The 12,504-nt window shown below is 46.4% G+C and overlaps 1 protein-coding gene across 9 annotated transcripts in view; it reads right to left on the minus strand.

Moving 5' to 3' along the window:
- Positions 1–4,224: 4,224 nt before the first annotated feature.
- LOC134945649 (uncharacterized) overlaps positions 4,225–12,504 on the minus strand; it is a 77,559-nt gene continuing 69,279 nt past the window's right edge. For 8 of the 9 annotated variants that reach the window (XM_063935087.1, XM_063935086.1, XM_063935085.1 and 5 more), the window contains exons 10-12: positions 8,363–8,394; positions 7,140–7,198; positions 4,225–5,728 (exon numbers count right to left, since the gene is read on the minus strand). In XM_063935087.1, coding sequence (XP_063791157.1) covers positions 5,695–5,728; positions 7,140–7,198; positions 8,363–8,394 — 125 coding nt within the window. In that variant the 3' untranslated portion in view covers positions 4,225–5,694. The remainder of the gene's footprint in view (positions 5,729–7,139; positions 7,199–8,362; positions 8,395–12,504) is intronic. The other variant, XR_010182138.1, reaches the window with a different exon arrangement.

Below are 12,504 nucleotides of genomic sequence, written 5' to 3' on the forward strand. Positions count from 1 at the left end.
CTGCTGGGAGCAGCCAATAGTCTATTCTAGTTGACGTGGCGTGTGGATGGGAATAGAAGGTGTATTCTCTACCAGCAGGGTGTTGGTGTCACCATGGGTCAATTAAATGAAGTGAGGACAGCAAGAATTGCAAAGAAGCTGGTATGGAATAATTGTGTCCACTAAGAGTGCCTGACCTATCCAGGGCCGGCTGCAATGTGGAATTAAAATCGCCTCCGATGATTAGGTGACCCTCAGCCCACTCCTGAAGTCAGACATAAATGTCAGTAAAGAAAGCATTATGGTCCGAGTTCGGTGCATATATGGTCACTAAGGTGTACAGCTCCCCCTCTAATTGTATTTTTAGGAACAGGAACCGACCCTCCGCATCCTCCAAAGTATCTAATATGTTGTATCTAAGGGATTTGTGGAATATAATCACCACCCCCCGCTTCTTGGAGGTAAATGATGCTGAATTAAAACCCTGGATCCAACTGTCTCTAAGCACATTGGGGTCCCCCGATTTCCAATGGGTTTCTTGCAACATCGCCACATCCGGCCGCAGGCGTTTAAGGTGCTGCAATATCTTCCTTCGTTTAATCGGGGTATTAAGACCTTCCATATTCCAAGTAAGGAATTTTAGACTCATCTTAATCTCTGTGGAGACCGCCATATTAGTTCCAAATCTAACCTATACCCGTCCTGTCGGACAAATAAAGCAGCAATAAAATCAATCGTGGGGCTCCCCATATCCCAGCGAGTAGGGAAGCCCAGCCTATAACAGGGGCGATGAACCTGTGCCCTATCATTGATAACAAGAGTAGTTGCAAACATTGTGATACAGTAAATCCATTTTCCATACTTTTTTGAACCCACAACAGTGGTCCTGGTGACTCACTATAAACTATTAATATAACTCCGGTCAGAGTAAGGGGAAGGAGAGGAGAGAAGGGGAGAGGAAAGAAAAGAGGGGACAAAAAGAGAAAAATAATGAGGAAAAGAAGAAAGGGCGGAGAGGCCCAGCAATTTTCATGTTCAAAAACAAGTAGTACTTTGGTAAACAGAACATAAAGAACATTAGTGGTCAGCCATACATTAACAATCACTACCTCCATAAGGGAGATGATACAGGTGTTTATTCTATGATGAAGTTTGTGATCAGTCTCTGTCTTTGGAGGCGGATGAAGAGTGGCTCCGTACGGATTCTGCAAATGTCTTTGCTTCCGAGGGTAAGTCGAACAGATATGTATTGCCGTTATGTTGAGCACGGAGCTTCGCCGGATAGAGCAGGGCGAATCGTATGCCCTCGTCAAACAAGATCTTGCAAGTGGGAGAGAATTCCCTCCTCTTCATGGCCACACCATAAGAAAAGTCCTGGAACAGGAGTAGCTTGTCTCCATGGTAAAAAAGTTCCTGAGCTTTGCGGTACGCGTCCATCACCTTGGCTTTTTTAGTATAATTGTGGAATTTGAATATGACCGGTCTAGGTCTACGACGGTCTGTCTGGAAGTCAGGACCAATTCGGTGCGCCCTTTCAATTACCAAGGATTCATCATTTGCCAAGCAGCCCAACTCAATTGGCAGCCAGGAGGAGACAAGAGCCATCAATTCTTTAGGTCTAACGGATTCGGGTAGGCCTACCATGCGAAGATTATTTCGACGATTACGATTTTCTAAATCTTCCAGCTTCTCCTGTATCGCGGAAATGGAAGACGCTTGGGACTCCATGACGGAGCGGCATTGGTCAGATCATCCTCTAGGTTCGAGACCCGTTGTTCGACTTCATCTAGCCGTGTGCTATGTTCCTTTATCTGCGTCATGGTGGAATCGATGGCGTCCTTCAACCCCGCGAGTTTCTTGTCTAGCAGCGGCGAGAGTATATCAGAGATTTCCTGCGCCCTGGCCACCGCATCCATAGTGTATCTAGCAGAATCTGGTACGCCATCTAAGACACTAGCATTAGGCGATGAGGGCGGTGAATTAATGGCAGCTGAGACAGATGCCCTGGTATCTTTAGTCTTTGCTGGTGCGAAGCTGCGACCCCCTCTCTGAGGCTTAGCCACGTATTTATCCATGTAAGCACAGTAGTGGTATGTCTCAGTGAGAAAGTAGGTTTAATAAAATATCCTGCCCTGCAGGGAGTAGATGCGAGTGTGCAGTCACTAAGAACTGGTATCATCTGGGGTGCAGAGAAATGGCCGCGGGAACTTATGCAGTGGCTCCCGGGAACTACCACAGCGTTAATCGGGACCGGCTAGTGGGTAAAGATGAGCCCAGTTCCACCTTGTGCAACAACAGCTGACTCCAGGCGTCCGATGGTCCGGGGGTGCAGTATGTCGTGTTTGGGTCTGTCACTCAGTGGAGGTAGCGGGGAAGGGGGGGATCCGGCGTGGTGCACTCACGTCCTCTCTTCAGACGGGCACCCGCGGCGTCTTTCCGCTGCGCTATTCTCCGCCAGCACCAGCGGCACAGGGCTCGATGGGCGGCGAGCCGATCGAGGCCTCCAGCCGCAGCCGTCTCACGCGGGTAGTCGGGGTGGGGAGGGAAGGTTCAGAGCGCCCGGCCTCTACCAAGATGGCGGCTGCGGGCAATTGGCGCCACAACTGGCACTCAAACTCCGGGGAAAAGAGGCGGTGGGAAGCCGGGAAGATGGTCTCCTCTTGCCCACCAGTATCTCCGCTGGCCCCTGGTGTAGTTTTTGGGGCGCAGGTCCCAGTATATAGCCCCTCAAATCGGGTTCAGAGTGTCAGGGAACGGAGAGCTCCTGTAAAATGCGGCCAGCTGGGGGTCCGCCCACCGAAAGTCTATCACTTCTCTTTTAAAGCTTCATAGATCTGGCTCTGATTCAGTATAGTTAGCCTATGAAATGTAAAGCTGACATTCCAGAGCTTACATCACTCTGGCTCAGCGTAGTTACATGGTCCCAAGGGAATCTGGAAAAAATGTTCTCTGTCTAAAGCTAACCTTACAGTATGCCTTGCATGTGGGATTTGTTGTAAAAATTAAAGATTTTTGAAATAAGGTTATGTGATTCCTTTTCCATCCACAAGTTGTAGAGTCAGCTGTTTATTGCCCAATCAGACACATCATGTGGTAACATAGCAAGTCCTGGTTAGTAATGCTAGACACTGGCCGGGGGGGGGGGGGGGGGGGTGTAATCTGCTGTCCGTCGCAGGTAACTGCTTGAGCAGATGACTTCCCATGGTGAGCAATTGCTAACAACTGGTGGAGGTCTAGCATAGCATGGCCAATACTATGACACAGCAATAAAATCTCAGCTGTCTGACTACCTTACCCTGCAATGGGGATTTTTATTACTGGAAAACACACACTGGTCAATATATGTGATGATAATACTTTCTGCAGCTTATATCAGGAACTGATCGAGACACTTATGTATCATCATTGAACACCCTGCTACATTTATTCATTACAGTGTTAGCAGGAATTGATACTTTTCTTCTCTTCAAAAAGGGGTTTGTCTACAAATTTACTGATTTTTCAATGGGATTTTAGGTGTTTCCAAAGTTACATTTATGGATGTTCTACTCTTTTTGATATCAACAAAAGGGTTGGAGAAGTTCTATGGAAAATGGGAATATTATAAGTTAGATTTATCTGCTCAAAATCATATTACAAACATTTTGGAAGACGACGACTGGTTGTAGCTGAGAAAACGGTCAGATGCTCCGTAATTAAAATTATTCCTCATCTTCTGACGGGTTGTGCCCCTGATTCTCACCTCAGGAGGGGGGGGGGGGGGCGCTTCTATGGCTACATTACACACTGGCGATGTAATGCATATGCTTATTCATCTGAACCTCAGTCCTTTATGTTTTACTACCTCACCCCCCTTCCGTATTTCCCTTCGCCTGCCCCCATCTCCCCCTCCCAATATTCTTTTTCTGTGTTCTCTTATTGATTCTAGAATTGCACATGGTTTGGTCCTGCAGTGTTTTCTCTGGATCAATGAACCTTGATGAGCATATTCCATAATTACTATCCTCATCATCCTGATTTCTAATGATTTAATTGCCAATGTACGTTGTTTACCCTTATCTTTAAAAATCTGTGTGTTAACATTGTTATAAAATGTAACATGGACTTCTTTCTAGATGATGACTCTGTATCTACCTACTGTATTGTACAATCGCATCTCTTCCTTTTTTGAAAACTGCTGAAAATTCAACAAAAATATATATTTTTTAAAATAAAAAATAAAAAGAACTCACACCTGCCAGAATGTTTGTAGTTTTGATGATTTATTGGTTCCTTTTGCTATTATATAAAGTTACTGAACTTGTACATATTGTATAAGAATATTCATTAGCAATGCAGTCCGGCGTCTGTACAGTGCTGTGAGTGACCTCTCGTCTCTGCTGCACGCGGTGTTTGCACCACATGACATATTGCGGCTACTGTAGGTGTATGAGGACGCATCTGAAGTTTCTAAATAATCCTAACACACAAAAAACAAAACAAAAATGTCATGGCTAAATCAAGGTTTACTGGGGGTCATTCCGTGTTGATCGCTCGCTAGCAGTTTTAAGCAGTCGTGCAATCGCTAAGCCGCCACCCTCTGGCAGTGTATTTTAGCTTAGCAGAAGTGCGAACGAAAGGATCGCAGAGCGGCTACAAAAAATTATTGTGCAATTTCTGAGTAGCTTCAGACCTACTCCGCGCTTGCAATCACTTCAGACCGTTCAGTTCCGGATTTGACGTCACAAACACGCCCTGCGTTCGCGCAGACACGCCTGCGATTTTCCTGGCATGCCTGCGTTTTTTTCGACCACTCCCTGAAAACGGTCAGTTGACACCCAGAAACGCCCTCTTCCTGTCAATCACTCTGCGGCCAGCAGTGCGACTGAAAAGCTTCGCTAGACCTTGTGTGAAAAAACATCGGCCATTGTGAAAGTACGTCGCACGCATAAGTGCCGGTTTTTTACTTAATCGCAGCGCAGCGAACATTTTCAGCTAGTGATCAACTCGGAATGACCCACATTGTTCATACAGTGACACCCTCCACGTTATATGGTTTATGGTACAGACACCGCACAGGTTACTGTATTGCCCACAGTAAATCATTTCATTAATAACCCACTGGCACATTACATCCTTTCCCTGGTTCTTAGAATGCGTCTTTACAATTTCCAAATAATGATTTCTTGTCACAAACCCCTCAGATACATAGAATTACAGGGGATTTATTATACTGCCTGGGACCTAGCGACACATAATGGGGCTAATTCAAGTTGGATCGCAAATAGTGATCCAACCGGAATTTTACAATTTCCCCATGGGCGCATACGCAGGGCCCCCGTGGGAGAAGGGCGGCAATACTCAGTTTCCAAGGTGGAGACGGAGCTTTGCGGTGGCGGCGACTGGGCAACGAAAGCATGACAGCAAGAACGAGGGGCGTGGCGTGGGTGTGATCGGGACAGCGCCGATCAGGGCAGGAAAGGGGGGTGATAGCAAGATGGGCGGCCCCCAGCATGCGATCGAAAGGATTGCAAATTCTGCTACTTACCAGAATTTGCAATCCTTACTGAATCAGGTCCAATATACGTGAAGGTATATATATAAAGCATTGTTCTGGGAGTGATAAACCACTGATCAGTCCAGGGCAGGTAAAGCAGGCATCGGTCCAGTGAATAACGTGGTTTTCTTGGTCCGTAATGCTGAATGGTATAAACTCGTCCAACGCAACGCACTCCGTCACTGGAGGATCTGCAAACGCTCCGCAATAGGCCTGAAAAACAGATTGTAAAGCATTTCCAGAAATCTTAAACACAAAAAGGAAACATTATTTCCACTCGGCACATACTGAGCCATTAACTTGGGTTAGAGACAGATTTTTTGTGAAGAATCCAATGTTAACACCCAAGAATGCACTAACGTCTTACATGTATGTGGTAGCTAACCATAGATGAATCCATTATCTCGTTGTGTTACTTTATAGCCATCAAGACTCATTCTTGCACAATATTACATTTGGGTGGGGATATATTGTGTGGCCTCTGGACACAAGGACACTGAAATTGTGCTAAGTAAAGATGCTCACTTCCCTGTGTGTCCTCTGGCAGCTCGGACTAATGGGACCTATATATCTTTAGCAGAAAATGATGCCAAAGACTTTAATATACACTGTATTATAGAGATATATATTGGGCATATTATCGATGCCAAACAGCTGCCCCAGGTATAAAGCCTGAGGATCTCTTCATGTAACGGAAGTTAGTAGATGGATCCCCTGACACAGTGAAGAAATACTATGTATCTTTTTCACCGGGCCTAGGTCCCGAGTTATGGAGCTGTGCATTCCCCTATGGCAGCAGGGCACCTCTTAGGGGGTAATTCAGACCTGATCGTAGCTGCAAGTTTGTTAGCATTTGGGCAAAACCATGTGCACTGCAGGGGTGCATATGTAACATGTGCAGAGAGAGTTAGATTAGGGTAGGGTGTTTTCAAACTGAAATCTAAATTGCAGTGTAAAAATAAAGCAGCCAGTATTTACCCTGCACAGAAACAATATACCCACCCAAATCTAACTCTCTCTGCACATGTTACATCTGCCGTTTTTTGCAGCGCTGTGATCAGGTCAGAACTGCGCATGCGTATGCACCGCAATGCGCAGGCGCGTCGCACAGGTACAAAGCGGATCGCCGCTCAGCGATGGGTTTGTGTGAAGAATCCATTCGCACAGCCAATTGCAAGGAGATTGACAGGAAGAGGGCGTTTGTGGGTATCAACTGACTGTTTACAGGGAGTGGTTGGAAAAACGTAGGCATGTCCAAGCGTTTGTAGGGCGGGTGTCTGACGTCAATTTCAGTCCCGGACAGGCTGATGTGATCACAGAGGGTGAGTAAGTTCTGGGCTGCGCAGACTCTGCACAAGATCTGTTTGTACAGCTCGGCTGCACACGCGATCGCACCCTTGCAAAGTGAAAATACACTCCCCTTGTAGGCGCCAACTATCTGTTAGCAGCAGTGCAAAAAACCCCTAGTGAGCGATCAGGTCTGAATTTCCCCCATTGTGTGGTCTATGCATCTGTCAGCTATCGGATATAAGAATATTGAATAGTTTCAGCTTCTTACTGATTCCATACACAGCCTGGCTATACATATGGCAGCTATATATCACACTGTGCACCTCTTACTTACCTGACAGTGTGCTCAGTCACATGAGCAATATGCTGAAGTATGCGCACAGCCAACGGAGTCTATAAAACACAATAATAAAAGTGTAAATGTCATGTGATTATGGAGGAGTGAAATGCCCGATACGTCAGTAAGACTGTATAACACGCTGTATGGGGTAAATTTACAAGGATGGGAGTTCTATTTAAGATGGGATGTTGCCCATGACAACCAATGAAATTCCAGGCATTATCGTCTAGAAGGTGCTAGATAAATAAGAAGTAGAATGTGATTGGTTGCTATGGGCAACATCCCATCTTAAATAGAACTCCAATCTTAGTAAATTTACCCCTATGACTGTGCCTCAGTGACATCATCCTTCTGTCCTCATCACCGAGGCAGAATTTACTGTAACCGGTGCCCCCTGACATGATACACGCGTGTGCAGGCGGAGACATGATCACCTCCTCTCCAGCTGTGGACACCGTGCGGACAGACACAGTGATTCCTGGGAACTAGAATATAGGTGGATATACTTTTCAGGACATTTTACATATATTTATGTTACTGGTTCATGTATACATTATATTGATGGGTGTCTATATACAATATATTACAGTATATATTACAGTATATCTCTCCTACAGACATAAATGTCCTATGTAATGTCATTATTGTTTTCATCTTGGAGTGAATAATTTCCAGGATAGAAGCTCCTTCTAATGATATAGTGTAATAACAGGGCACACGGGACGGTATAGGAGCCTATACGGAGATTGTCTTATATACCGGTCACTTGTTACAGTGCCCAAAATAAAGTATTCACTGGATGATTGATATCTCCGTCCAAGTATTAAAGTTTATATTTATGTACTTTATTCTTTAATACCAAAATCTACTCACTGAGGATATAAATATTAGGTGGTGACATCACTGAATGTATATTAGGTTTGACATCACTACGTACTGTATATAGGGAGTCATCACTGAGTATATATGTATGATAAGTGATGACATCACTGTGTACGTACTGTATATTAGGTGGTGACATCACTGAATATATACTGGACATTCACTGGTCACATATATTATATATTAGTTGATGACATCACTAGTCACTATTTCTACATACAGACAACAGGTATAGCAGTGGTACTCATATACACATTACTGTACATAATTATGGATATTCCTGAAATGATACTGTAGTTAGACATACACAAGTGAAAAATGTGTCTCCAACTCACCAATATAGGAATCTCATCCTGCTTGTGTGACTCTGCAGATCAGAAGGAAATGTGTGATATCAATGTAAGACACGTTGGGGTAAATTTACTAAGATTCGTATTTTCCCGTTTGAGGTCAAAGTTCAATCACGAATGACATCGAAAGTGTAAAATTGCAACTTTTTGAATTGATTACGACTAATTTACTAAGCTGCCGTATTCTGCATTTTCGGGTTTTCCGATGTCGATGTCATTCGTTTTTTTTGGCAGTGTTTTACGTGAGTGAATTGTAAAACACTGCCGACTTTAATACAATGAATCTCAGCCGGATCTGAGAGATCCGTGCTGGGCTTCATTGTGCACCTTGTTAAAAAATAAAAAATAGTTTAAATGTTAAAAAAAAAATTGCGTGGGGTCCCCCCTTCTAAGCCAAACCAGCCTCGGGCTCTTTGAGCCGATCCTGGTTGCAGAAATATGGGGAAAAAATGGACAGGGGTTCCCCCATATTTAAGCAACCAGCATCGGGCTCTGCGCCTGGTCCTGTTTCCAAAAATACGGGGGACAAAAAGAGTAGGGGTCCCCCGTATTTTTGAAACCAGCACCGGGCTCCACTAGCTGGACAGATAATGCCACAGCCGGGGGTCACTTTTATACAGTGCCTTGCGGCCGTGGCATCAAATATCCAACTAGTCACCCCTGGCCGGGGTACCCTGGGGGAGTGGGAACCCCTTCAATCAAGGGGTGTCCCCCCAGCCACCCAAGGGCCAGGGGTGAAGCCCGAGGCTGTCCCCCCCCATCCAATGGGCTGCGGATGGGGGGCTGATAGCCTTTGTTTGAAGTAATGAATATTGTTTTTAGTAGCAGTACTACAAGTCCCAGCAAGCCTCCCCCGCAAGCTGGTACTTGGAGAACCACAAGTACCAGCATGCGGCGGAAAAACTGGGCCGCTGATACCTGTAGAACTACTACTAAAAAAATACCCCAAAAAAGACAAAACACACACACCTTGAAAGTAAAGTTTTAATACATCCATCCACACAAACATATACACATACTTACCTTATGTTCACACGCAGGTCGGTCCTCTTCTCCAGTAGAATCCATGGTGTACCTGTTGAAAAAATTATACTCACCAAATCCTGTGTAGATGGCTCCTCGGATAATCCAATTGTAATCCACGTACTTGAAAAAAATAAAAAAACGCAGACCCGACCTCGCACTGAAAGGGGCCCCATGTTTTCACATGGGACCCCTTTCCCCGAATGCCAGAAACCCACTTTGACTTCTGTCTAAGTGGGTTTCTTCAGCCAATCAGGGAGCGCCACGTTGTAGCACCCTCCTGATCGGCTGTGTGCTCCTGTACTGTCTGACAGGCGGCACACGGCAGTGTTACAATGTAGCGCCTATGCGCTCCATTGTAACCAATGGTGGGAACTTTCAGGTCAGCGGTTGACCGAAAGTGACCTCACCGCTGAGCAGAAAGTTCCCACCATTGGTTACAATGGAGCGCATAGGCGCTACATTGTAACACTGCCGTGTGCCGCCTGTCAGACAGTACAGGAGCACACAGCCGATAAGGAGGGTGCCACAACGTGGCGCTCCCTGATTGGCTGAAGAAACCCACTTAGACATCAGTCAGAGTGGGTTTCTGGCATTCGGGGAAAGGGGGCCCATGTGAAAACATGGGTCCCCTTTCAGTTCGTGGTCGGGTATCCGTTTTTTTATTTTTTCAAGTACGTGGATTACAAAAGGAGTTACCGAGGAGCCTTCAGCCATGGATTATGTGAGTATAATTTTTTCCACAGGTACACCATGGATTCTACTGGAGAAGAGGACCGACCTGCGTGGGAACATAAGGTAAGTATGTGTATATGGAGGTGTGGATGGATGTATTAAAGTTATACTGTCAAGGTGAGTGTGTAATGTCTTTATTGTGGTATTTTTTTAGTAGTAGTACTACAGGTACCAGCGGCCCATTTTTCCGCCGCATGCTGGTACTTGTGGTTCTCCAAGTACCAGCTTGCGGGGGAGGCTTGCTGGGCCTTGTAGTACTGCTACTAAAAACAATATCAAACACTTATCACAAAGGCTATCAGCCCCCCATCCGCAGCCCATTGGATGGGGGGGACAGCCTCGGGCTTCACCCCTGGCCCTTGGGTGGCTGGGGGGGGGACCCCTTGATTGAAGGGGTCCCCACTACCCCAGGGTACCCCGGCCAGGGGTGACTAGTTGGATATTTGATGCCACGGCCGCAAGGCACTGTATAAAAGTGACCCCCGGCTGTGGCATTATCTGTCCAGCTAGTGGAGCCCGGTGCTGGTTTCAAAAATACGGGGGACCCCTACTCTTTTTGTCCCCCGTATTTTTGGAACCAGGACCAGGCGCAGAGCCCGATGCTGGTTGCTTAAATATGGGGGAACCACTGTCCATTTTTTCCCCATATTTCTGCAACCAGGATCGGCTCAAAGAGCCCGAGGCTGGTTTGTCTTAGGAGGGGGGACCCCACGCAATTTTTTTTCAGAAAATTTATAACATTTCCCCCCCCTTCCCACTGAAAAACATGCACGGATCTCATGGATCCGTGCATGCCTATACAAACACGGGATAAAAAAGCAGGTCTGTTTTTTTTTAGCACTTTTTCACGATTTGTATTTTATCACGGCAGTGTTTGGCTATTGTCGGCAGTGTTTGTGTTTTGCACTTTTTAGTAAATTCCTGATTTCTAGCAAATTGCAGGCGTATTTGACCGATGGTGTATTGATTCGTGATTTTTTCCTAGGACTTCCAAAATATTACGAATGCCCTCATCACTGCCGTGATTTTTGCTTAGTAAATTACCGAGATGACACTTTGAAGAAAAAACGGCATCTCGGTCAAAATCGGGACCTTAGTAAATATACCCCGTTATGTGGTATTATACAACTCTGTTCTTGTTACATTGCCCCATCGTGCACACACCATGGAAACAGTAACAGGTTCACCAATGACAAGCTGCAAGCATGAGGGATCTGGAGAGAGCAGGATGGAATAGTAGGGAGCAGGTGGGATCTGGCAATAGCAGGAGGGAAAAGTAAGGAGCAGGAAGGATCTGTATAGCGCAGGAGGAAATAGTAGGGAGCAGGAGTGAGCAGGAAGGATCTGTAGAATGCAGGAGGGAATAGTAGGGAGCAATAGCGAGCAGGAAGGATCTGTAGAGTGCAGGAGGGACTAGTAGGGAGCAATAGCGAGCAGGAAGGATCTGTAGAGTGCAGGAGGGAATAGTAGGGAGCAGGAGCGAGCATGTTGGATCTGTAGAGTGCAGGAGGGAATAGTAGGGAGCAGGAGCGAGCAGGAAGGATCTGTAGAGTGCAGGAGGGAATAGTAGGGAGCAGGAGCAAGCAGGAAGGATCTGTAGAGTGCAGGAGGGAATAGTAGGGAGCAGGAGCGAGCATGTTGGATCTGTAGAGTGCAGGAGGGAATAGTAGGGAGCAGGTGCGAGCAGGAAGGATCTGTAGAGTGCAGGAGGGAATAGTAGGGAGCAATAGCGAGCAGGAAGGATCTGTAGAGTGCAGGAGGGAATAGTAGGGAGCAGGAGAGAGCAGGTTGGATCTGTAGAGTGCAGGAGGGACTAGTAGGGAGCAACAGCAAGCAGGAAGGATCTGTAGAGTGCAGGAGGGAATAGTAGGGAGCAGGAGCGAGCATGTTGGATCTGTAGAGTGCAGGAGGGAATAGTAGGGAGCAGGAGCGAGCAGGAAGGATCTGTAGAGTGCAGGAGGGAATAGTAGGGAGCAGGAGCAAGCAGGAAGGATCTGTAGAGTGCAGGAGGGAATAGTAGGGAGCAGGAGCGAGCATGTTGGATCTGTAGAGTGCAGGAGGGAATAGTAGCAAGCAGGAGCGAGCAGGAAGGATCTGTAGAGTGCAGGAGGGAATAGTAGGGAGCAATAGCGAGCAGGAAGGATCTGTAGAGTGCAGGAGGGAATAGTAGGGAGCAATAGCGAGCAGGAAGGATCTGTAGAGTGCAGGAGGGACTAGTAGGGAGCAATAGCGAGCAGGAAGGATCTGTAGAGTGCAGGAGGGAATAGTAGGGAGCAGGAGCGAGCATGTTGGATCTGTAGAGTGCAGGAGGGAATAGTAGGGAGCAGGAGCGAGCAGGAAGGATCTGTAGAGTGCAGGAGGGAATAGTA

Source organism: Pseudophryne corroboree, chromosome 7, assembly GCF_028390025.1.
Source record: "Pseudophryne corroboree isolate aPseCor3 chromosome 7, aPseCor3.hap2, whole genome shotgun sequence".
Taxonomy (NCBI): domain Eukaryota; kingdom Metazoa; phylum Chordata; class Amphibia; order Anura; family Myobatrachidae; genus Pseudophryne; species Pseudophryne corroboree.